Raw genomic sequence first — 22,979 nt, 5'->3', positions numbered from 1 at the left:
CCCATGCAAAAATATTGTTGTCATCTTTTTTTTTGTGAGTCCTACTGAGTCCATTCTTGTTCGAGACATGTTTATCTAAATAAACGTCCCTCTGAAACGTCCTATACCAATCTAGGTACATTAAAATCATACCCTTTTCAATATTTGAGTGGCAAAGAAGAAATTGGAGGGACTGGGAAATTCGCAATAATTAATAAGATTAAAACTCAAATTTGATTAAAATTGGTAATCCAAACAAGGATAAAATATGTTGCATGATTCATATGCATTCTCTGTAATGTCTGGTGATACGGGTGCAGTTTATTCCTGTTTATAATAAGAGTAACCCACAGTGCTTGCTCATTTATGCAAGGCATTGATAAATCATGGGTAAAGCTGATCAAGGTGCCGGTGGTAAGAAACCATCAGCAAAGTGACTGGAGTACACATTGTATTCTTTATCTAAGTCAAAGAACAAATTGTGAATATTGCCTGTGATTAGGTCTGATTGACCTGAAAAAAAAAAAAAAAATTGACAAATGAACAAAAAACAGATAAACTAAAGACCTCACATAGTTTGCCTTAGCATGGTAGTGAGGACATAGTCCATGTTTGATTATCATTCCAGCAGATAAATATGATAGGTTTCAAGATGTTCCTCTTGTGTCTTACATTCCTGCAAACTAAAGGGAGTGCACAAAAGGTTACATGTTTCAGGAATAACACACAATATATCAGTGAGTGCTTGCTTCACTATGTAATCATTTGTTACAGTAGAGTCTGTCATATTTGACAATTGCGTCACATTCAATTGCTAGGGATACTAACCCCCGGATACTCTCAAAATTGTTTCAAAGCACAATCTGACAATAATGCAAGGGAAAAAAGTCTGTATTATAGCATGCAGGTAGCATATAAGATATGATCCTGAGATTAGATCATTGAGATCATGGTATTTGATCTACAAACTAAAAATTAGAAACTTGTCTTTCAGTGATGATGAATTGACCAGTAAAGTAAATGAAATTTTCTGTCATGGTACTTATGCCATGAATTAGCTCCGTGGAGGGGTCTCCTCACCAAATGCTTCTCTCTTGTTTCCTGTTGTCCGATATCAGCTCCAGTGAATGGAATGCCATTCCAAGCGACCAGCGCCGATCCTTGGGCCTGGTTACCGACGATGATGGAGAGTTCTGGTGAGTAAGGTGTGATAGAATCAGATTAACCTTTTGGCTATGACTGGGACAAAGAGGATAATGATAATGATAATAATAATAATGATGATGATGATGATGATGATAATAATGATAATAATAATGATAATAATAATAATAATAATAATAATAATAATAATAATAATAATAATAATAATAATAATAATAATAATAATAATAGTGATAATAATAATGATAATAATAATAATAACAATGATAATAATAATGATAATATTAATGACAACGACAACAACAACAACACCAACACCACCACCAACAACAACAACAACAACAACAACAAGAAGAAGAAGAAGAAGAAGAAGAAGAAGGTCTTATTTACCCAGGGTAGCCTCTTCAGTGTTGCCACTGCTCCACCAGAGGGCCCTGTCATTATTATCACCCTAGTGTTGCCAGTTACCCATTTGTACATCTGGATCGAGAGGGACGTGGTGGGTAAAACATTGTGTCGAGAGACGTAAGCACTGGGCGGGATTCGAACTCGGGTCCTCCGATCGTGATGAAAACCACACTTCACAGCAGTGTCTTTTCTCTGTGCCTTGTTTCACTGCAGATATGGAGGGGATGTTTCCCCAGCTTGCTTGTTTATTCAGTGAATGCACATAAATTAGGATACCATGCAAAGAAAGTTAGAGGGAAATCAGTCAGTCCTTTCAAGAGTTAAATATTTTTCTTAACTTTTAGTTGATTTCATTTGCCACCCTGTCTTGTAGGACGTGTTCAACAGTTTGTCATGTCTCAGAAGTAGAATGATATAAAGATAACTACAAGAAATTTCATGGATATTCAGTATTTTAGAATTCAGAAAGAGTACATAACTGTGCTCCTTCAGAAGGCAGGGGAATTATTTTGGCCTTAATGTGTATATCTTGGCAGTAAGTCACCGAAGCCTGCAAGAAAAATAAATATTTCCTTCTGTGTGATTTGTTTTGTTTTGTTTTTACAAGCTCAAGTTTTTTGTATAAAACTTCTCATGCAAAATGGATAGCTGTGGCATTTAGATGAAATTGACCATATGAAGTTGTAAATCATGCTTCAATATCTGCTTCCTTTGTGCTCCCAGGATGGAGTTCAGAGACTTCAAGCGCCACTATGACCGGGTGGACATGTGCCACTTGGGTGCGGACACCTTGACCGGTAAGACAGGGAAGAGGAAGAAGAAGTGGGAGTGTAGTCTGCACAAAGGACGCTGGCAGAGAGGTGCCTCCGCAGGCGGATGTCGCAACTTCCCAGGTACGCAGCAATGATGTCTCAAGTGGGGACAATAATCCCTTTTTTTTTTCTTGCTTTTGATAATCATTTCATTTCATTTATTTCCATCATTCAAAAGGGAGAGACAAAAAAAAAAAAGTGTCTTGGACACACACACACAAAGCGCACAAGGGAAAGCCAGATGATGATGATGGCTGCTGTATCATCGGTTGATTTGTGGAAGAAAACTTCATCAGTTTCTTGCATCTTTCAGTGTCATTTAGTTGGAGAACTTGTTGAAGGAGGCAAAGAGTTTTCATGGAATGTACCATGGTAGACCCTCTAGAGGAATGATTCAAAGGGATGACAGAATTAAAGGAATAAAAGATAGGAAATGAATTGAGAGAGGAAGGTGCATCTGAGATATTGCGATCCCTAATAAAGTATGACATGCCTGTAAAAACCTTGTCTCAATTGATTACTTGCGTGTAATCGACCACAACTACAACTATATGCGTATTCGTGCCATTCCCTCTTGGTAGAGGTAAACACACTTTTTTCCGCCGAGTGGGCACAAAATGGAGACCCTATGGTGTGTGATAGGGAGTTGTATACATGTAACTCACACGTATGAAGTATCCCAAATCATTGCAGAGAGCAGGATGCATGTCCAGTTAAGTATAGGACATCAAGCACACAGACAAGCAGACACTTGTGTATTGCAAAGTGGTTAAATAGTACGGACCCATGTGGTTCTCCTCAAATAACTTACAAAATACTGGGTTTTGTGCACAAGTATTTGTACTGGACATTACATTTTATGAATGCTTATTGGCCCAGTGCTGTGCACATCAACCCTCAGTGCCTTTTATTTGTGTAAATTTGTTTGTTTACATGTGTGTACATTTGCAGTTGATAAGCGGAATGTGCAAGTGTCACACCCTACTGAATCAAATTCTTTGCATTATTTTTAAATTGAAGAGTCAAAATAAGAATGTGAGGGGGGGGGGGAACACTCAAATTAGTTTGAATTATGAGAATGTGTGCATGTCTCAGCAAACTTGAAAATGCATTATGAAAACAAAAAGCGAAATTGATTTATTCCTACCACCCCCACAGAGACCTTCTGGATCAACCCCCAGTACAAGCTGGTCCTTGAGGAGGAGGATGACAAGGATGATATTGGTGATGATGAGGACGATGACCCTGAACTGGCCAAGAAGACTGGAGCCACTTTCCTGGTGGCCCTAATGCAGATGAACCGACGTGCCCAGCGCAAAATGGGAGTCGATAATCTGACCACTGGATTTGCCATCTACAAGGTACATATGTACGTGGGACAACTCCTTGACTAGAAACAGAGTACGGGTATGGGGATTTTGTTTTCTCTCTATTTGAATATAAATGTTTGAGCATTTGTGTAGTTGAAATGGCTAATTGACTCCCATTCGGTGGTATCTATGTGGCGGTATCTTGATATTTTGGTATTTTGATATTTTATTTTCTGTTTCTACTCCCAATCTTGCATTCATGTCACACCCACAGACAGATGCCACCTTTGATGCTTCTCGTGGACTGCCCAAGGACCACTTCCTGTACAATGCCTCGACAGCTCGCTCTCCGACTTTCACCAACACACGTGAGGTCAGCGGGAGATTCAAACTGACTCCTGGCACCTATTGCATCGTGCCCTCAACCTTTGAACCCAATCAGGAAGGTGATTTCATCCTGCGTGTCTACAGTATGAAACGGAGCAGCTCTGTGTAAGTTTAGCACCAGTTATGACTCATTCTTCCTCATGCTGGAAGGAACATAAAGCTTGAACTCAAATTTTTCATCATAGATACACAAAACTCACTTTGAAGTTTGTCTGATATAAGGTTGCATGAAGATGGTTAACCCAGTGTATATTTCACCTACACAAATGAGGCACGTAATTTTAATGTGCTTCAGTAAAAACCTTGTATATGTTTTTTCTCACAGTGCTAGGTCAAAATTCTAGTTAGAAAATGCCTGTAGAGTAACTAACATATGGTACATGTATATTTTTGTGCACCTCATGCTCTTTTGCATGCCTCAAGGTAAACTCAAGGCCTCAATTAGCAACCACCATTACAGCTTTGACCTTCTCAAGGTCACATGTACGCTTACAAGAATTTCAAATCAATACTGTGTTATCAACAATAATCTTATTTTTTTTTTTAAACAAACACACACACATATAGACAGATTGTAGATCTTTTGTCCGAGAGTTGCAATACATGAATGGTTTGCTCAATAAGAGATTCCGAGGTCAGCTAGGGCAGGATGGACCCCCATTTACACTAAATTTGTTTGTTCCTTTCTTCAGCTCTGTTGATGAGGAGACATGCATGGTTGATATTCCTCGCCAGGTAAGATTCTTTCTCCATCCCAGGGGACTTTACATACGCACATTGCAGACGCTGCTTTGCAAAGGCTGCCCCACCCCCACAAAACAAAATAGAACTTATTCTTTTCCTGCTGTCTAACTATTATATGTAGAAAGCAAATCCATATGTTTGCCATCAGCCTGACGCCAGCAGCATACTGCAGCATCCTATAGTACCCACTGCATTTATATGGGGAAGGATATGTGCGCAGACAAATTAAAACAACCAGCACAGTCTTCAGTCATATGAGTTGAGTCACATAGAGGGCATAATCATACCATGGAGGTTTTGAGGAAGTGTGTATTTACTTGAAGATTCGTGCCAAGAAAGTACAATACAATACAAGTACAGTACAAGTACAATACTTTCAAGTCCTAGTGCTCAGGACAAAATGAATGCAGATGTACAATCTGTAGGCATGAATGGGACTGTTGATAGAAGGAATGGTTAGCAAAGTCAAACATTGTGTATCCCGTACTGAATTCCACCAGAAATTACTTCAAGTTACACAAACATCAAACAGTTATTGATAGTATATTATGTGGATTCTCAATTATTCACACTTTCACTCAAATTGGTAATCCAGCATCATGTCATTGATGCAGAGCAGCAAAAATTGTGAGGCACCGCTTTAACGCTGTCGGGACCAAGTACCATCCTGAATTGCTATTGTTGCTTGTATGTTAAACATGCTACTGGTGGCTTTCAACTTACAGAAGTTTTGAATCCATAGATTCTAAAGAACATAATGATAGTAGGTGTGTGTATTATGTGCAGCACAAGTTTCATGATTAATTGTTATAGTGTGCAACTGTGGCTGCACTGGTCAGGTGTGTGTCTGCTGGTGCACCTCTTTTTGTGAAACCATCAAACGTGTTACGTGGCACAGCTTTCGCTCACCAAATGTGGGATGAAATTGGCTCTTCCACCCTTCGATTCAATGTGTGCTTGATATTATGTCACCAGAAGCACCTCCGCATCATATTGACCTTAAAAGTAGTGCAAAGATGTTGATGTTTCTGTCTTAAGATTTCTGTTATTACACCTGTGTGATCCCATTTTGTGTCCTCTGATGTGTGTCTCCCAATACCTGATGTTTAAAAATGTTACTATAAAGGAGGACGCATTCTTTGTGTCTATCAGAGCAAATGTGATTTTCTTCTGACCATAGGGTATATCAAAGTTTGCAGTAAGAATTCTCTTGAGCCTTTCATGAGAGAAAATCAAGGAGAATGATTAGTGAACTTTTCTTCAAATAACAAAACTGAGCCTGTAAATTAAAGCATATCTTGCAGTTTTTTGCTTTACATTTTGGTTTGCTATGCCCCCCTCAAAAAAAACCCCCCAACAACAACAAATTTTGGCTTTTGAATATCACCACTAACACAGCATTCCTCATTAACTTGCATATTCATGAATAACTTCAATAAAATAAGGGTCATTTTGAAGCCATGTAACATATTTTAAAGAGGACATTTAATACTTATATTCTAATCAAACACTTTTAACCAAACAAATTACAGATTCACCAGACCAAGATATCACTGTATTTCTGTTCAGTTAATACCAAATCATTGTAAATCAGGTTCTACAAGACAAAAGTAAAATGTAGGCTCACTGGATACGGTTTGAGTTTTATGGAGCTGCAAGAATGACAGACGAAAAACTATTTTATAACTCTTTAATATAATATGTAGTGTTAACTGAAACAGGCTGCCTTAATGACCTGTTCGACTGAGCTTTGAGTCTGTAGTTAGGCGAGTAAAGAAGGTTTTTATTTGTTGTTTATTAATTGAAAATGTTTTCTGTCCTATTGTTTGATAACGTTAACAAGTATTCTCTGTTTCTGTCACATGCTGCTGTATGTACATATTGCCTTTTGTATCCGATCACAACCTCTCTTTGAGGATCCCAAAACATTGCCTTGTTTAATGTATTCATGCATATAATATGCTGTCCTGGGTAAAAGGTCACCCCAGTCACTAAAAGTGCTCCTAGCTCCCAAAAGGCCCCAGTCAAGGTGAGACAGTTTGCTACCAGCATGCCTCTAGCCTGAGCCCCACCCTACCAACCAGTTCAGCTGTCTCATGACCTAGTGGACGATTTGGTAGACAACAATATAATATTTTATTGTGCTACATACTTTATTATTAAGAATTATCTTATAAACTATCTTGTGTACAACATGGAACACAGAAAGCCTTTACAGTATTCAGAGGCATGTGCAGTGTGACATACATCAGCTGCATTTTGCACGGTGCGTAAATTAGGTTTCTCCCGTGGACTGAAAGGGAAGACTTACCTGTGGATTTTGCTTCCACTTTTACACTGTACTCATGAATGAATCATCTGTTTATTAAAAGGGTACTATGCATGATGTATCCCTTACTTTCTTCACTATAACTATGCTATATCTATGACAATCCCTTCAGTGTGGCAAAAATGAATATATATACATGTAACCATTTGCATTCTGTTTGATGAGAGTTATTATCCTCAGAGAGGGCCGAATTTGTGCATTTTTCTGATCAGGATCTACAGATAGGTAGAATTTTGTGAAGACAGCTCCAGAATTAGTGTAAGGAATTTGGTTTGACTTCTGACACAAGATTTAATGGGGGGAAAAAAATAGAAAAATATCAGTTCAGGTGCAGACTACCACATCAAACTTTAAGCATTTTATTTATTTATTATTGAGATTACTTTGTTTATTTTTTGTTTATTTATTTTTTAGTGGCTTAAGGTGGTTAAAAAACAACAAACTAGAAGATATTGCGCATGGTTACAGCTTGCACAAAACATTCTAAGAGTATAGATTTATATTTGGAAGTCAGTTTTATACAGGTACAGAATGCATCTTCTCTGCATTATTCATATATTTCCTTTTCATGTCCATGTATCCTGAGCTGTTAACACATATCAATCTTTTTGCTCTGAAATATCTTCCTGAAGTCACATTGATTTATAAATGTGACTTGAGTTGGTAGGGGAAAAAAAACCCCACCCCAAAGCATTTCCTCGAAACACACCATGCTGAACTCCCATCCATGCATTCATCCCTTCAATGTGCTTTTCTGTGTCACCCAAATATAATGCTCTTTGCCTTGCCATCACTATGTCCGCCTCCCACCACCCCCTGAAGGTATCCCAAGATACTTTTGCTGCTCCTCCTCCTCCCATGTCCCCTCAAGAGGTCATGAAGGTGAGGTCGAGTGAAGGATGCCGTTCATGTATCGCAGACTGGAGTGCCTCGCATGGATGATAATATTGATGATGATGATGATGATGATTATACAGTTTTGGCATTTGTAGCATCGCACCCACCTGTGTGCCAATGATCTTGGCACAGTTTGTTTTGTCGTAGATCAGATTGCCCAACTTGCCGTACATTGTATGTTTGCATGGACAGTATATAGGGAATATATCTAGAGGTTTGTGTAATGTGGTGTTTGTTTTTTTGCAGCAATCAGGAAATTTTCTCTTCGTACTCTGTAACAGATGTTAGTAATGTTGTTAGTGTGTACAGTTGCAATATATTTCTATTCCAGATACTGGGTAGACATGCATAGATATATGTTGGTTATAGTTTGATCTTGATGCAGTGAGAGGTGCAGATAACGTAGTTTGGGTTCTGCTTGCCCCAACAAGATAGTTCAGAATTAGCATTGAACAGCGTTTTGCTGCTTGCTTTGGGTACGCAAGTATTTTAGAGGCATCCTATTCCATCCACACAGCCAAGCTATTTCTCATCGTATGCGCAACCACATTTCTCACCAATTATATCATCGGGTTACGCACCGAGACAAGCGTGGAAGGAGCCCGATCCCACGTGGGACCAGCCTTATATCTTTGACAGGGTAGGATAAAGAAAGAGAGAGTATCAAGTCGCTACCAAGACGATCTCTTTCGCATGGATTTCTGTGAGAGTTTCATTTGAGTGAATTCCACTGTCATCTTCAGCAAACATCTTTGAAGCCATTTTCCTTTTGTTCAGTTTCTGCCTGCCCTGGTATGTAGCTTCCCCATCACTTTGGTTCTGGAAACAAGCATATTCCTGAGGAGTAAATAGCTTTTCTTTTTGCAAACACTCAAAAAGAGTGTCATCAGCATAATATATGGCACGTTGTATCACAGGGTTGCACAGGAAATTCTATAGGTTTCCGTTGTAGTTATATTTGGGGAAGGACAAAATCATGTGATGTCTATTAGAAAAGAAGTGATACATTTAGCATAAAGAGCTCCCATAAATGAAGCGTATGTTTGAGGAGATCTTGACTGTGAATAGCAAATTGGGACTTCTCTTCCCCTCTGTGAAGGTCAGTCTAGAATTGCAAATTCCTGAAATTAATAAAACTACATCATATTGCAATGTGTCGGAGGAGACACATTGCATTTGTTTGTAAGATTTAGATGACTCATTTACATACCAAAGTTTGTTATATATTTTTTACCATATTAATGAGAAGAGAATTTTCATAGATGCTATACGCTTCATTAAACGAAGTAGAAGAAGAAATACTTTTGTTACTAGTTATTTCAATGGTGGCACTTAGTTTGAAGCAACCATATCCAATATTTTTGTTACTGTATGCAGCCCTACTCTGCAGCCCTACACTCTCCTGTAACCCACAAAGTGTCTGAATATCAAACTTTTCATAATAAATCCTACCGTAGGTATATTTTCTGAGGGTTTCAGTTTAGGTGCTGTGCAGTTAACAAAACCTACCGAATTCTCTAGGTCACTAAAAATGGGATAAACATAGCAACTTCTTATCATTTAGTGAAGGTTATTTGTCATAATTTGTGCTTTTTATTATGGGCAAATTTTATCTTAAGTGACTGACAAGGGAGATTTTTAGCACCTTTCTCCTTCTTAGTTGTGTTGCAACCCATTTTCCTACAAAATGATTTCCTGAGAAATATCCTAACTGAGGAGTTTCATGCCATGATTTGCTTCAGAGCTATGTCTCTGATGTCTTTTGTCAGATGTTATTGGAGGGAGAGATAATTTCACAAAAAAATAAATAAATACATACATAAAAAGAATAAAAATCAAAAAATCAAAATGAAATAAAACCATGTTTACAGAAGTTTGAAGTGTATGTTTTGACACACACTGACATAGTGCATAGAGTGAGGACATACTTTCATGGCTTTGTATGAATGGCAATTTTGTGCACTTTGATGATTTTCAAAAGTATGATGTGGAACGGAAAGATTCATTTGCATCCATACAAGTGCAGCTCAGCAACCTTTCTTCATTCACCTGTCACACAGTCTGCCAAGACATCTTTGCACTGAAACACACTTTCTTTTTCTTTTTTTTTTCTTTTCTTTTTTTTTTTGGGGGGGGGGGGGAAGGGGGGTAGGATGGGGGAAACAAGGGTTAGCTAGATTTCTGATTTCCTCTCCTAAGTAATAAGTTCCTTGTTGAACAAAGCAGACATAGAATCTATGCAAAGATGTACATGCATACACTGCAAAATTTAATTAAAACTGCCAAACTAGAGCTGTGATTACTTAATAAATACTGTTGTCTAAATTGAAGATTTATTATACACAATACTTCTAAAATGCATTATTATGAGATAAAAAAAGAAAAAGTGTTCTTACTCTCTTTTCCACTATCAGCAGCAAGGTGGTCATAAGCACAATGGTATTACTTATGTAAACTGGGATGTAGATCAGAAGGACTACCATGTACCCCTGATTGGCTAAGAATGTTTTTAAGGCAACTTATGTCTTTCTTTCTTTTCTTTCCATTTTTCTTTACAATTAGCATCCTCTACCAACCATAATCCAACTTTTGTTGGGGCATGGCATTTTTTAATACTGTAAAACGAGCAATATTTTAGTGCGTTTTAATTTTGCGAATTTCACGAGAGCCGAGATTCACAAAATTAAAATGCATGTGAAAGTTCTTGTCTACACTATTTGCGTTGAATGTTAGAGGCAAGTCGTGAAAATGTCATTCCGCGAAAAAGGCCGTCAGCTACAATTTGCAAAAATTTCATGTCATGAAAGTATCTTGTTTTACAGTACCTTTTGAGGACATGGATAGCATTAACAGAACAGAAAGAATGAAATAGCCTCCAGATGTGGAAGATGTAAAAATACCCACGGGGCATAGTGATGCTTATGCTTTAGAGTATTTACTAGAAATTGATCGTTTACAATGAACACAAGAGCTCGGTATGAAGACATGAAGTACTCTTCTAATTCTAGCACAGTGGATACATTTTGCAACTTCACTTTTTTCCCCTTTTCTTGTGGCAAGGATCACTGCATAAATTGATGTTAAAGTTGGAAACCTGAAATCTGCAGCAGTCTTAATGCCCTGTGCACTTACTACCTTTAGAGAGTAATTTAACTAAAGTCTTTTGATTTTTTATACAATTTCAAGTATAGCCATCTGTAGAATTATACATTGCACAATTCCTCCTTCAATTACGACATCTCCATTTCTGATCTTTCTTGCCAAGCTGCTTAGGATGTCAGGGATAAATCTAGGGGTTGTGTGTATTATTGTACATGCAGAGACTATTATAAAGATTGACATACCTCTTCAATGTAGTTTTGTTATTAGTAATTGTAGTACCCGGAAATCTTGATAAACGTATTGAACGTATTAATGTATTGAAGCAAAAAGGTGATAGAATTGTACTGTTGGAAGACACTTGAAAATAGCAGACATATTTGTAATCATTGCTTTTGTGTATCTGGATGTTCTGAGATCACATGATACATATAAAAGACTAGAGAAATGTGACAAATTCTGCATTTAAATAGTTATCTGTGTATTACATGAAATAATTCATTTTTCCCCAAACGGACTGTATGGTTTACAGATTCATAAAGCATCATTTGCAATGGCTTTTAGGCTGAAATTTGATATATCAATATCTTGAGAAAAAGTAGATGTATAGCCTTTATATTCAAAACTGATTACATTTACTTGCATGGACATAATAGATTTGATTAGAATACTGTCATATATTTTGGTGGGTTTTTATTTTTGTTATTATTATTATTAATTTCACTAGTTTGAGATTTTAAAACATGCAAACATGTTAACTCTAATCCCAACATGAATGCAACATGAAAGTGTACATTTCTCTGTCCATTTAGGTATTCCACGATCATGATATTGTGAAGAAGTCCCAATTTGTAAAAAAATAGACTCGCTAAATATGGAATGTACAGCTGATAACTAAAGGAATCTCCTGAATTTCTACTGTGTCGTGTTAATTTTACACATTAATGCATGCAGCTGCCCTACAGGTGTTTTTACTAACCAGGTCAAAGTGTGGACTTGCTAGACATTTCAAAGATAATGTCCTTCTACTTTGAAATGCCATTGAGCTCAAAGGCACATTTTCAACCTATCAGAGATAATTGTTCTTTTTGTCCAATTTTAAGAATTGATTCTCACTCAATTATCACATAATTGTCTTACAGTTTTTTTTTTATTGGTTTAAATTTTTCCTGTCAAATAAACAGAGTTATTATGGAGTTACACTATCTATCAAATCAATCAGCCAAAAGCCAGGCAAAAGGCAGGAGAGTAGAATTTTAGTCTCAAAAATTTGAGTGCTCACATTCTAATATTTCTGCAGTGAAGAGTAACATGATTTTCATTAGTAATCTTTGAACAGTTATTTGGATTCTGCTTAACTCTTTTTTTTTTGTTTGTTTGTTTGTGGGGTTTTCTTTCATTCTATATGTATGTGACGTTCACTCGAGACAGCAATACGGAGACATGAAATTTCATGTAACTGGTAGAGGAGTAATCTCAAGCTGACCACATTTTGACATTTTTTTTTTTGTTTGTTTGCAGTGTTCATTTACATGAAGCATGATGTCACCTGTTGATTTAATGTTTTTGAAAGAAGTTGACTATGAAGGTGTCCCAGAAAAGAAAAGTATGTGAAATTCATTATTGGAGATAGGAAAGAGTTAGTATTTAAAAAAAAACCAACATTTCATTGAGATTCAGTGGTGATGGTGATGCAGACATTACAGATTGAGAATTAGATACATTCTCTCCTCTTTGCAATTGAACCATTGACATGGAGTATAACCCAGAGCTCTGTATTGCAGAATTTAAAAAAAAAAAAGATGCAAGTACTTAGAATGGAAAAAAAGATAATTTGTTCATATTTGACGAAAAATCTGTTGTGATATTACACCCGACATTTTAGTAAATTCTTTGCTATCGATTGATGATTGTACGTGTAGACAGATTCACATAAGAATGAACTTTCTCAACAGTTTGTACAAGGAATAGAATTTACGTCATTTATATTTAACATCTTTTTGAATCTCGTAATGTTGAATATTTTCTGAAGTTTGCTGTGTGAAATTGAAAGTTTTAGCAATGATGTTCAGTAGTCTCTTGGACTGCAAATTACAAGCAATCACCACATAACAGTATACTATGTTTGCATCCGAGTGTATGGAATGCTCTGCATGGTCCGTTGTTTGATGGAGACATGATGTGCCTAATGTAGAGTGTATTGTATACATTATATACCATATATTTAATGGTGATTTTCAGCAGGTAGGCCATGCCATAATGTGTGTAATCTAACAGATGTTGTGCTGACTCATATGATATGGTATCTGCAGTCATTACGATCAGAATATGAAACCATATGGGCTTATGAACATGGCATGCTGTGTAAAACATGTACAGGTTGTATGTACATAAAAAGGCAATGAGTTTGTTTCCTGCATATCAGTGATAAGTTGGCCTTATATGAAAATCTTTTACTTCAAAGGGGAACGTTGATGGCAAAATTGTTTTGCCACAGGGTTGTATGATTCTCCGAGCTGAATCCATTCAATCAGTTTGCTAGCTGTTCAATCAGGAAATAATCAGAATACTATGAGCAACCATATTTGCTTTAATTTGTTGCTACTTTTAAGGCAGAACCGAGCACAATTCCATGGTTCTAAAAAGGATCTGTTGATGAAAGTTTTCTGTCATGGTTTGGGTTATTTTTTTGTTTCTCACATGAGCTTTGCTTCTTGTTACCATCATGTATGTGTGTGCACACATATGCACACACACATTCAATATGGTGTATGTGCTGGTTCTCTTTAAAATGCAGGGCAGTGTATGCCCTACATAACATTTTTGCACCACTGTACACTGTCATCTGTACATTTAACAAAAATTCGATTTTCTCAAGTACAGCTTTCAAAGAGACCCTACCTGAGTGCAGATCATTGTTGTGCACACACCGATCCTCTGTGTCTGAAATATCTTCTTTCTGTCATTAAAATCCCGACATGAAATCATCGGGTCTCCTTCATTGATGAGAAAGACTGATTTGCCAACCAACCGATGAATGATTACCTCTTCTTACTCTTAGTATGCCATCCAGCAGCAATTATCAGAAGCAGGTATAGATTGAAGAAATACCAATGACTGGTAAATACATGTCTGCCTTTGTGAGATAGCTGGGAAATTTTCAAGTTGTTATTCAATCATGATCCAAGTTCATACATTTATTGTAAACTTTTGTTATTGTGATATTTTTGGCAAAATACTGTAGATATTTGATTTTTTTTCTTTTTATATCCAGTCATTGAAACATGCTGATATCCTCTTCCCTACAAATTTTTCCTTTACAGCCACCACCACCTCAGGAGGATGAGCAAACGCAACGTTTCAGACAGTTCTTCCAGAAGCTGACTGGCCCAGTAAGTCAGAGAAATTTCAAATTCATAATATAGTTGGCAATGTTACCCATAAAGATAACGAGATGATGAATCAGCCAGCTTGCAAGGCAAGATAGCTAGCTGGGAGTTAAGTTAAGAACTTGACTGAGCTTCACACATAAAAATCATGTTACAGCATCATCACCTGATGAATTACACTGTTTCTGATTTTGATCACTTGGTTAGAACTAAGGTTGGGGAATTATTCAGTGAGGTTTTTCCCTCTATTAGAGCAGCCTGTAAAAAAAAGAAAAAGAAAAAAGAGATAAAAGGAAGTAACATTGTTACAGAAAAAAAAAATGTCAACCCCAAGTACTACAGTGTATGACATCTCATTAAATCAAAGATCAGTTATAGAAATTAAACTTCCATTTGTGTGAGTTAATGTAGAGTCGTACTTTTTAAAGTACACACTGCTTGGCCTTGTTCGTTCTGACACAGGCCCATACTGGAGCATTGGATAACTTTTTGAGAAAGTCTCACTCTCATGTGAGTTAGTCAGTGATGTCAAGTGATTGCCATTCTCCCTGACCTGAAAATAGAGAGCTGTGTACTCTAACCTCTTGCCAGACTGCTAAGTCTCCCTGACTGCACAAAGTTTCCTGAACACTGCTTTCTTTTTGCAAGTTTAGTAACCCCCTCCTTCCCCCCCCCCCCCCCAAGAAAATATGTGCAATATTTTATTTTCTTGTAAAGGTATATTTATATCTCCTGATTTTGAAGTAATTAGCACCTATTGAGATGTGTGTAACACATATCTCTGTGATGGCTCATCTGGGGAACCTCTGGGAGTTTGATGTGTTAATTTTTGCACCATTGTCACTGTCTGCACCCCCATTCTTAGGTGTGCAAAACAATATGATTATTATTTTTTTGGCCCTTGGAAGAGAAGTACCCTGTCAGCATCTAGGAAGGGTTTAAGAAAAAGGAGGGACTTCAGAAATATTGTGACTTTTTCCTGAAGCTCAGAGATGAGGTCGAGACCTGTAGAGATGTAATGTATGTACGTATATTATTCTATTGTGGCCTCTCCTTTCTGTCTCATCTGTCACAAACTTTTGTGTATTGATGTTGCATCTCAAATTAATGAATTCATCCTCTTTGCCCTGTGAAAAAGGACATGGAAGTTGATGCATGGGAACTGCAGGAGATCCTGAATGCAGCCCTTAAAAAAGGTCAGTGGAATAATGTTGGATGCATGTCTTCCCGCAAACACCAACACCTCATGACATAAACACTATGATGTAACCATACATCACTCAGTGGCGGATCTAGGGGTTAGGGTTAGGGTTCATCACTTCCCGTATAAATGCATTATGAGAAAGACAATCTTAATAGATCTGATCAATGCATGACTCATTGGCTAATAGACATTCAAAAATTTATAAACAAACCTGCCTGGCAGGTTTGTTTGCTTCCCCTCTCTATTTTTTTAGTTAAATCAAAAGAAATAAAAAGAAAAATGAAATAAAACCTGGAAGTAGCATCAGAAATAGTCTTTTGGCCCCCCCCCCCCCCCTTTACGGAATTCCTGGATCCGCCCCTGTATCACTGGCTGTATCACAGCTTGCTAACAGGTCACATCAACTCAAATCATGCATTGCATAACAGTACATATCAGTCTTAGAGAACTGATGATATAAGAAGTTTAAGCCTCTGTTGTACTGCCATTGTCTTGGGCACACATTTTATGTAGGAATGCATTGGATCATAATTATCAATGTCACATTTCATTACATTAGAGGACATATCATTTGTTTACAGTGTCACATGGGATTAGAATTCAGATCTGCATGTCAATGCTTAAAAAACACATTTCACTTTTTCATGACACATCACAGCATGTTCACATGTCATGACACAGTCATGGTTTAATATCACCACCTCGATTGAAGACCATCTTGTACATCAAAGCGGAATGTTTGTGGCAAAAAGGATTTTGCCACAAAGTTGTAAAATTCTCAGAGGTGGATTTTAAAACAATGTGCTGTAGTTATCTAATCAGACAGTAATCGGGACACTGAACACTCGCTATTCACTCGTATTCATTGACCCATGTTGAAGCAGAGTCTAAAAATGTCATTGATGTAAAAAGGGATTTGTCACTTTGCAGTCAGTTTTGGGACGCATGCATTTTTGTTTCTCAGATCAGATTGGTATCAGTTTACCTGTAAAATGAGAAAAAAAAAAGTACACATTTGTGACAGTAGTCCAGTCATATACAACAAAAGTGCTAGATATATTTCCCTTTAGATTTTATGTGAACATACATATCGGGGACCAATATATGCACGCATGCAGACACACACACTTCTGATTATTTTACTCACATTAGTTTTGTTTTTTGCTTTTTTCACAATGAAATAAAAAAATTGTTACATGTTAAATACTAGTAGACTACAGCATCTCAACAGCCATTATACAGTATGTTTTATGATTTGTCCACTAGTGGTCATATGTGTGGTCACAAGTGTGGTATGCCTCACAAACTGGTGCCAGAAGAATTATTAAGTTTCTTTACCATATATGAACACTTTTTATATTCAATAAATTCTTTGAAGCTGATGTTGCATGAGCTGGGAAGTAAACTTGATATGACTATCAATATGAATGTTTAATGTTTGCATGAACACTGTCAACTAAACCATTAAAGTGTTGAGAATTAAAAGCACAATCATTTGATTCCTGAAGGGAATGTGAGTGTATTATGTAATTATGTCTGATGCTTATATTACATTCGGTTAGTGCATTGTGACCATTTCTTAATAATATATTTGATTTTTTTTTTTTTTGTTCTTGTAAAGTTGTAATATTCACCAGCCCTTATTTGCATATCATGTAGATGATCTATAGGAAAGGAGACTTGAATCCTAAAAGATGTAAAAAAATTATACATTTGTATGCTTTTTATTTCTGAAATGCTGAAATGTTTTCTTGCTATAAATAAATTGACTTATGTCACTACACATTTGTCATTCAAAAGCAAAACATTGACAGTTAATTGGATGCTTTAGTCCTTGAGAACTGCATCCTCTTGAGTGATGCAAAGTATGTATTGTATATTTTACAAGGAGAGTATGCAGATGAGGGCAATGACTTTAGAATGGTCCTGATTTATGACACCCTACCATGTCTAACCCGTCTTTTTCCTCATCTTTACTTCGTGCATGATTTTTTATGTAACTAAGCACAGAAGGTCAGTACATTCAGGCACCAACTTTGCAAACTGAATCTCCTTTTTTTTCAGCTTTCTGTTTACTATGTGTGAAAAAAAAAAAGAAGAAAGAAATGCAGTCGCTAAATCTTGAGTTTTATTCCTCCTAGCAATACTTCTGCAGCACAGCCTTCCAGTGAAGTCAGTGTCCGTAGAACAGCCCCCAAAGTTTATAGCTTTTAGAAAGCGCTGAATATTGAATTAGTTTTCCAGCCATCTTTTCATTTTGGTTTTCCCTTCCCAATTGCAGTGTGAAGTCTGTGAATCAAGTGCATTTTTAGTAAAGAACGAAAAAGCAGTAGCTGTGCTGTTGTTCTCTGTGTAGCTCTATTTCCTCCCCTTCCTTAAAATGTTTCTTGCCAAAGTTTAGTAATGCTCTTTCCCCCCCCCCCCCCTCATCTTTATGCCACTCTGAGACTATACATTAGTGGGTTTTTTTTTTTTTTTTTTTTTAACAGGCATGAAAGAGCTTGTAAAGAATAAGCACATGTTGTTTATATTAAGCTTTATTAGTATTTTTTTTTTTGATACATGACATGTACAAAACATATGACATTTTGCAGGAAACATTTTACTCTCCTGCCCGACAGAAAAACTTGTGTAACATTTTTTTTTTTCCGGAGAACCTTCAAGAATTTTCCATCATGCCATAATCAGTATTTTGTAGCACATCTTCATAGTTTGATAGATGTCATTATATCAGTACGTGTATTTGTATCGCATTGTACAGCTACACTCACTATTGCATATGTGAAGTGTGTCTTATTTGCTGAATGAAAGCATTGTTATCATTCCATGTCACAGTTTTTATTATGCTTGTCAGAGCTTTTGTGAAACATGGAAAGTCATATTTGCAAGAACCAAATATTCTCAAGGAAACACAGACACAGATAATTTTGATTTAAAACATCGTAATAATGATGATAGTAAAGATACTAATGATAAGTATAAATCTAATTATGATGATAATGATAGTAATAATGATAACTGCAATAAGGATGATGGTAATAATAACAATGATAGAAAACATAATATAATTCTTTAAACCTCTTTAAAACTACATTTTAGGGGTTTCTTTCTCATCAAAATATATCTGTCAGGATGAAAAATGATATAAAGATTGATTTGCAATCGTTGTGATAACACATTATGTGTGTGATTATAAATCCTGACAGACCAATACTTTGTAGGCACATTTCGTACCTGTATTGTGTTTGATGTATTACCAATATTTGCCCTAATCTTTAACAGTAGGTAGATTTCACAAAGGCATTTCACAAGCATGTGTCTTGTTTGCAAATGCTCAGTCCATTTCAACTCGGCTAAACAGCGAGCATTTTACTAATGTCAAAAACTAAACAAACATTGTTTGGCCAATAAATTGCAGGGCTTTCTCTCTTTCAAAAAAAAAAAAAGGAAAAAAGAAAGAAATGTGTACATTTGTGTTGCATGATATGGTTGTTTCATAGTACATGTATGCGTCCACTTGAGATACCAAGGGATGTTAGAGGCTGGGATTTTTCTGAGTAAATAATGCCCCTCTATCTCTCAACCAGCATCGCTCAAGGGTAATTGTTCGCCCTATTTGCTTTTGTGTTGCATCCCCATGTTGCATGAGTTCTTTTGCTTTGATAATTCACTTCACTCACGTCTCTCTCACGTTCTTCACGTTCACGTTCCGCCTGCCCGATGCACGTCTGGTAAAATGTGCTCATTGTGTTGTACCATGTTTGCAATGCTGTTGTTGTCGCCCAACTCGGACCAGACTTCAAAAGTGCTGGTAAGACTGTGAATGGTTGTGAAAGACAAAAGAAAATAACAATTATTCTTAAAACTTATGCAGACATTTAAATGACAATCAGTTTTGTTGTTTCCTTCCTTTTTTTTTTCTTTTTTTTTGTGTTCTACCCAGGATAGGGGTCCTTTAATATTCACATATGACTGTGTATCATTGCCCATTGGCATAAGCTTTCTGGATGAGCTGTTACAATCTTAGTACTGCCACCGATGTCAGGAATTTTAGTTCATATTCGAAATTTATAGTTAAAGACGCATGGCATGAGGATTCATACCATAACTCGATACATTCATGGAGGTGACATTGAGTAAAAGGCAGTGTAAATTGATTGTCAAACATGTTATTCCTTTTTCAGTGTTTGTTTCAATGAGGATTCGGTGGCCTATTTTGAAAGCAAGTCATTTCAAACAATTCATAACAACAATTTACAAAAGCTTGTGTGTTATTACGATGTAATTGTAAACAGCAAATTTCCCCAAGTTGCATCAAACACACACAAAACAAACAACAGAATTTTAAAGTGTTTTAGAGGACCCCTATTTTAAGAAGCAACAGCTATATTCTAATAGTGCATGAATGATATTCTATATGAGAACAATCACTATTACAACTACTTAATTCAACCTTTTATTTTTTTTTTAACTACTAATGCAAGTTTGTCAGATTATTTGCTTGTTCTAACTCAGTGCAAAAACTTTTACATTTTGGTTGCAAATGGAATAATGGCTTTCAAAAGTGTGAAAACTTTTAATGTGCGTGATTCTCATGTAAGTCAAAGATTGAATGAAATGACATTTGAGACCATTATTTCTCATCCATCTGTCTGTTTCTGAACACTCCTGTCATAGACTCATATACAGTAGCTGATAAATATTGAAAGCTCAAACAAAATCCCCCCAAGAAAAAAACAGAAAAAAAGAAAAAAGAACTACTGTGCAAAGGTGGAGAAACATTGAATGTTTGAAAGTATGTCAAATTGTGGCCCAGACATGCCAACCAAAACTTCGTTTTGGCAAACACTTATTTGGATGCCATGCATGCACATGTAATACTGAATGATTTTTGGAATAGATATAATACTTACTCTCTCTCTGTGGTGGCATAAGTAATCTCTGTTTGCATGATGACTGCAATAACCAACCACAAGTTTGCCTGTGAGATACACATTGTATTCACACAATACCGGTATACCACTTGTGATGTCGTGATTATTGTTGCTGGAAGCCATTTCCTGCTTGCCCAGTTGTTAATGCTTATTGTTTGGTGTTCCTGCCCTCTCTAGAGCTGCGAGGAGGTGGTTTCACCCTCGAGTCATGCAAGAGTATGGTCGCCCTCACGGACGTATCCTTTTAAGCGCGATATAAATGCTAATTATCATTATTATTATCATCCTTTTCTCAGCCTCCACCCCATGGTGGCGTGGTACAGGCATTGTGCCGTTGGATGTTTCATTGTGCTGTTTATGCTTTGTCCTCTGTTGCTACCATGGCAACCTGAAAAAGATGTGTTTTATCAGTGACCCTGAACCCAGGAATTTTGCTGCCAAATTTAATGACTCTTAAAATGGCTCTTAAAATTAAATGACTCTTATTTTGTCACCATTAAATCACACCTCTGACTTTCACTGCATCTTTCATATTGGAGAAAGATAATAGAAACTGGATAAATTCAAAATAAAGCATGCATTTTTAGCGATTGTATTGTCACTTTGATATGCTGATTCATTTTCTGCAGTTTAGAAACAAATTTAAATTCATATTGTAGAACTATGATACATGTTAGACAGTCTTGTTCAAAATGAATGCTCATATTAAACCAAAATTTCCTTTTAAATCATTCCATCAAGACTTTTTACTATGTCAAAAGGAGAAAAACCCATCCACATGTTTCCTTAGCCAATTCACGTCACAGGAAGACCGTTCGGGCAAGCTTGGTTTCGAGGAGTTCCGTGAGCTGTGGCAGAGCATCTGCGCGTGGAAGGTTAGTACAGAGTCTTCACATTTGTGCCATGACATGAAGTAGCTTTTGATTTGCATGACTAATGTGAAAATGACACCATGACAGCATGCACATGTGTCAAGCTGAGGATCACATGCCCCCCCCCCCCCCCAAGTGATCATATTCTGGGTTGTTTGTACATTGCAGTGAAATTTGGGACCTCATAATTGAAAGGTCCTACATGTGTTTTCGCATACACCATTGTGCATGTACAGTGATCTCCATGTCATTGTGCTTGCTTCAAAACATAATGTAAACTGTATACAATATGTATTTACTTTTTGATGAATTGTAGTGTCTGTGCTGATCTGATCAATCCCTTCATTGAACTTTAACTGAAGTGGAAATTTAAATGCCTCACTATTGGAAGAAAAACTTCTCTGTTTATGCCAAATATTTGATTTTCTGTGATTGTCCTAGTAGCCCCGCCCTATTAAACAGAGGGTAGGCCTATTTTGCATGGTATTAATATTTATATAATATTGACTGGCCTCGAGGGAGATACCAGAAAATATTGCCCAAACTGAAAGAATATTTATCTGGTATCTCCCTCAAGGCCAGTCAATATCATAATTATTACCTATCCCCTAGGTGAATTAAGAAAATATGTGAATACGGCTATACACTATGATATAGATCAAGCCACATTTGACTACCTGTAGATCATCAACATGTCAAATAATTGAAAAATTGTTCATTGATGTATATCATTCATCTCCAACTTCAAAGATACATATGTAGTTGTAACAGGTGAACTTCAAACATCTGAACGCTTTCACACTTTATTTTTACTTCTGTTTAAATTTGGAGAGTTGTAAAACTGATGGTCCACTCTGCGATAATTGAGCACAAATGGACTAGTCATTGTTTGACGCGTAGTGCTGCTGTAAGTGGTTGACCTTGTATGAGTTGACTTATCAGCGTTCTTCTGCGGTGCGTGTAACCGACACCAAGCGACGGCCTGGAAAGTTTTCTTTTCGTGGTCGATCGGAATGTTTACATTTAAAGCAGGGAGGTGGGGAGAGAGCTCCCACTCTTTCTCTTCCCACCTCCCTGTGTAAAGTGAATGGCGAAAACCGGAAGATTGCACTGTGTGCGAACGAGGCGAACGAATATTGCCTGCTGGCGTTTAACCCTGCAAAATAACAACTGCTGACCTTTAACCCTGCAAAATATCAACTGCAATTGCCTCGCAAAACTACCTCGTATAGGTAATAATCACTGATATTTTATCAAATAGGTTTAGATGGTTAATACTCATGTAGTGATGATTACTGAAATGTATATACAGCTGTACCAACCCTGCAAATGGTCTGAATGATTAAGATTGTTTTATTAATTTCCCTTTCCCTAGCAGAAACCCATTTCAATGTTTTTTCATTGATTTTAGTGCATACACGTACATGCGAAGCACTGTAACTCTGTTATTT

At 36.8% G+C, this 22,979-nt stretch overlaps 1 protein-coding gene across 2 annotated transcripts in view; it reads left to right on the top strand.

The window, feature by feature from the left end:
• The window catches only part of LOC140233908 (calpain-9-like), a 72,654-nt gene that overhangs the window by 44,324 nt on the left and 5,351 nt on the right, over nucleotides 1-22,979 (top strand). Inside the window, exons 7-16 of one of the 2 annotated variants that reach the window (XM_072313999.1) lie at nucleotides 1,098-1,175; nucleotides 2,275-2,444; nucleotides 3,522-3,724; nucleotides 3,948-4,165; nucleotides 4,753-4,795; nucleotides 14,453-14,521; nucleotides 15,657-15,714; nucleotides 19,519-19,533; nucleotides 20,834-20,892; nucleotides 21,463-21,531. In XM_072313999.1, coding sequence (XP_072170100.1) covers nucleotides 1,098-1,175; nucleotides 2,275-2,444; nucleotides 3,522-3,724; nucleotides 3,948-4,165; nucleotides 4,753-4,795; nucleotides 14,453-14,521; nucleotides 15,657-15,714; nucleotides 19,519-19,533; nucleotides 20,834-20,892; nucleotides 21,463-21,531 — 982 coding nt within the window. The remainder of the gene's footprint in view (nucleotides 1-1,097; nucleotides 1,176-2,274; nucleotides 2,445-3,521; nucleotides 3,725-3,947; nucleotides 4,166-4,752; nucleotides 4,796-14,452; nucleotides 14,522-15,656; nucleotides 15,715-19,518; nucleotides 19,534-20,833; nucleotides 20,893-21,462; nucleotides 21,532-22,979) is intronic. The other variant, XM_072314007.1, reaches the window with a different exon arrangement.

This window comes from Diadema setosum, chromosome 1 (genome assembly GCF_964275005.1).
Source record: "Diadema setosum chromosome 1, eeDiaSeto1, whole genome shotgun sequence".
NCBI lineage: Eukaryota > Metazoa > Echinodermata > Echinoidea > Diadematoida > Diadematidae > Diadema > Diadema setosum.
The sequence above is the reverse complement of the archived record's forward strand: the minus strand, read 5'-3'. Positions and strand labels throughout refer to the sequence as shown.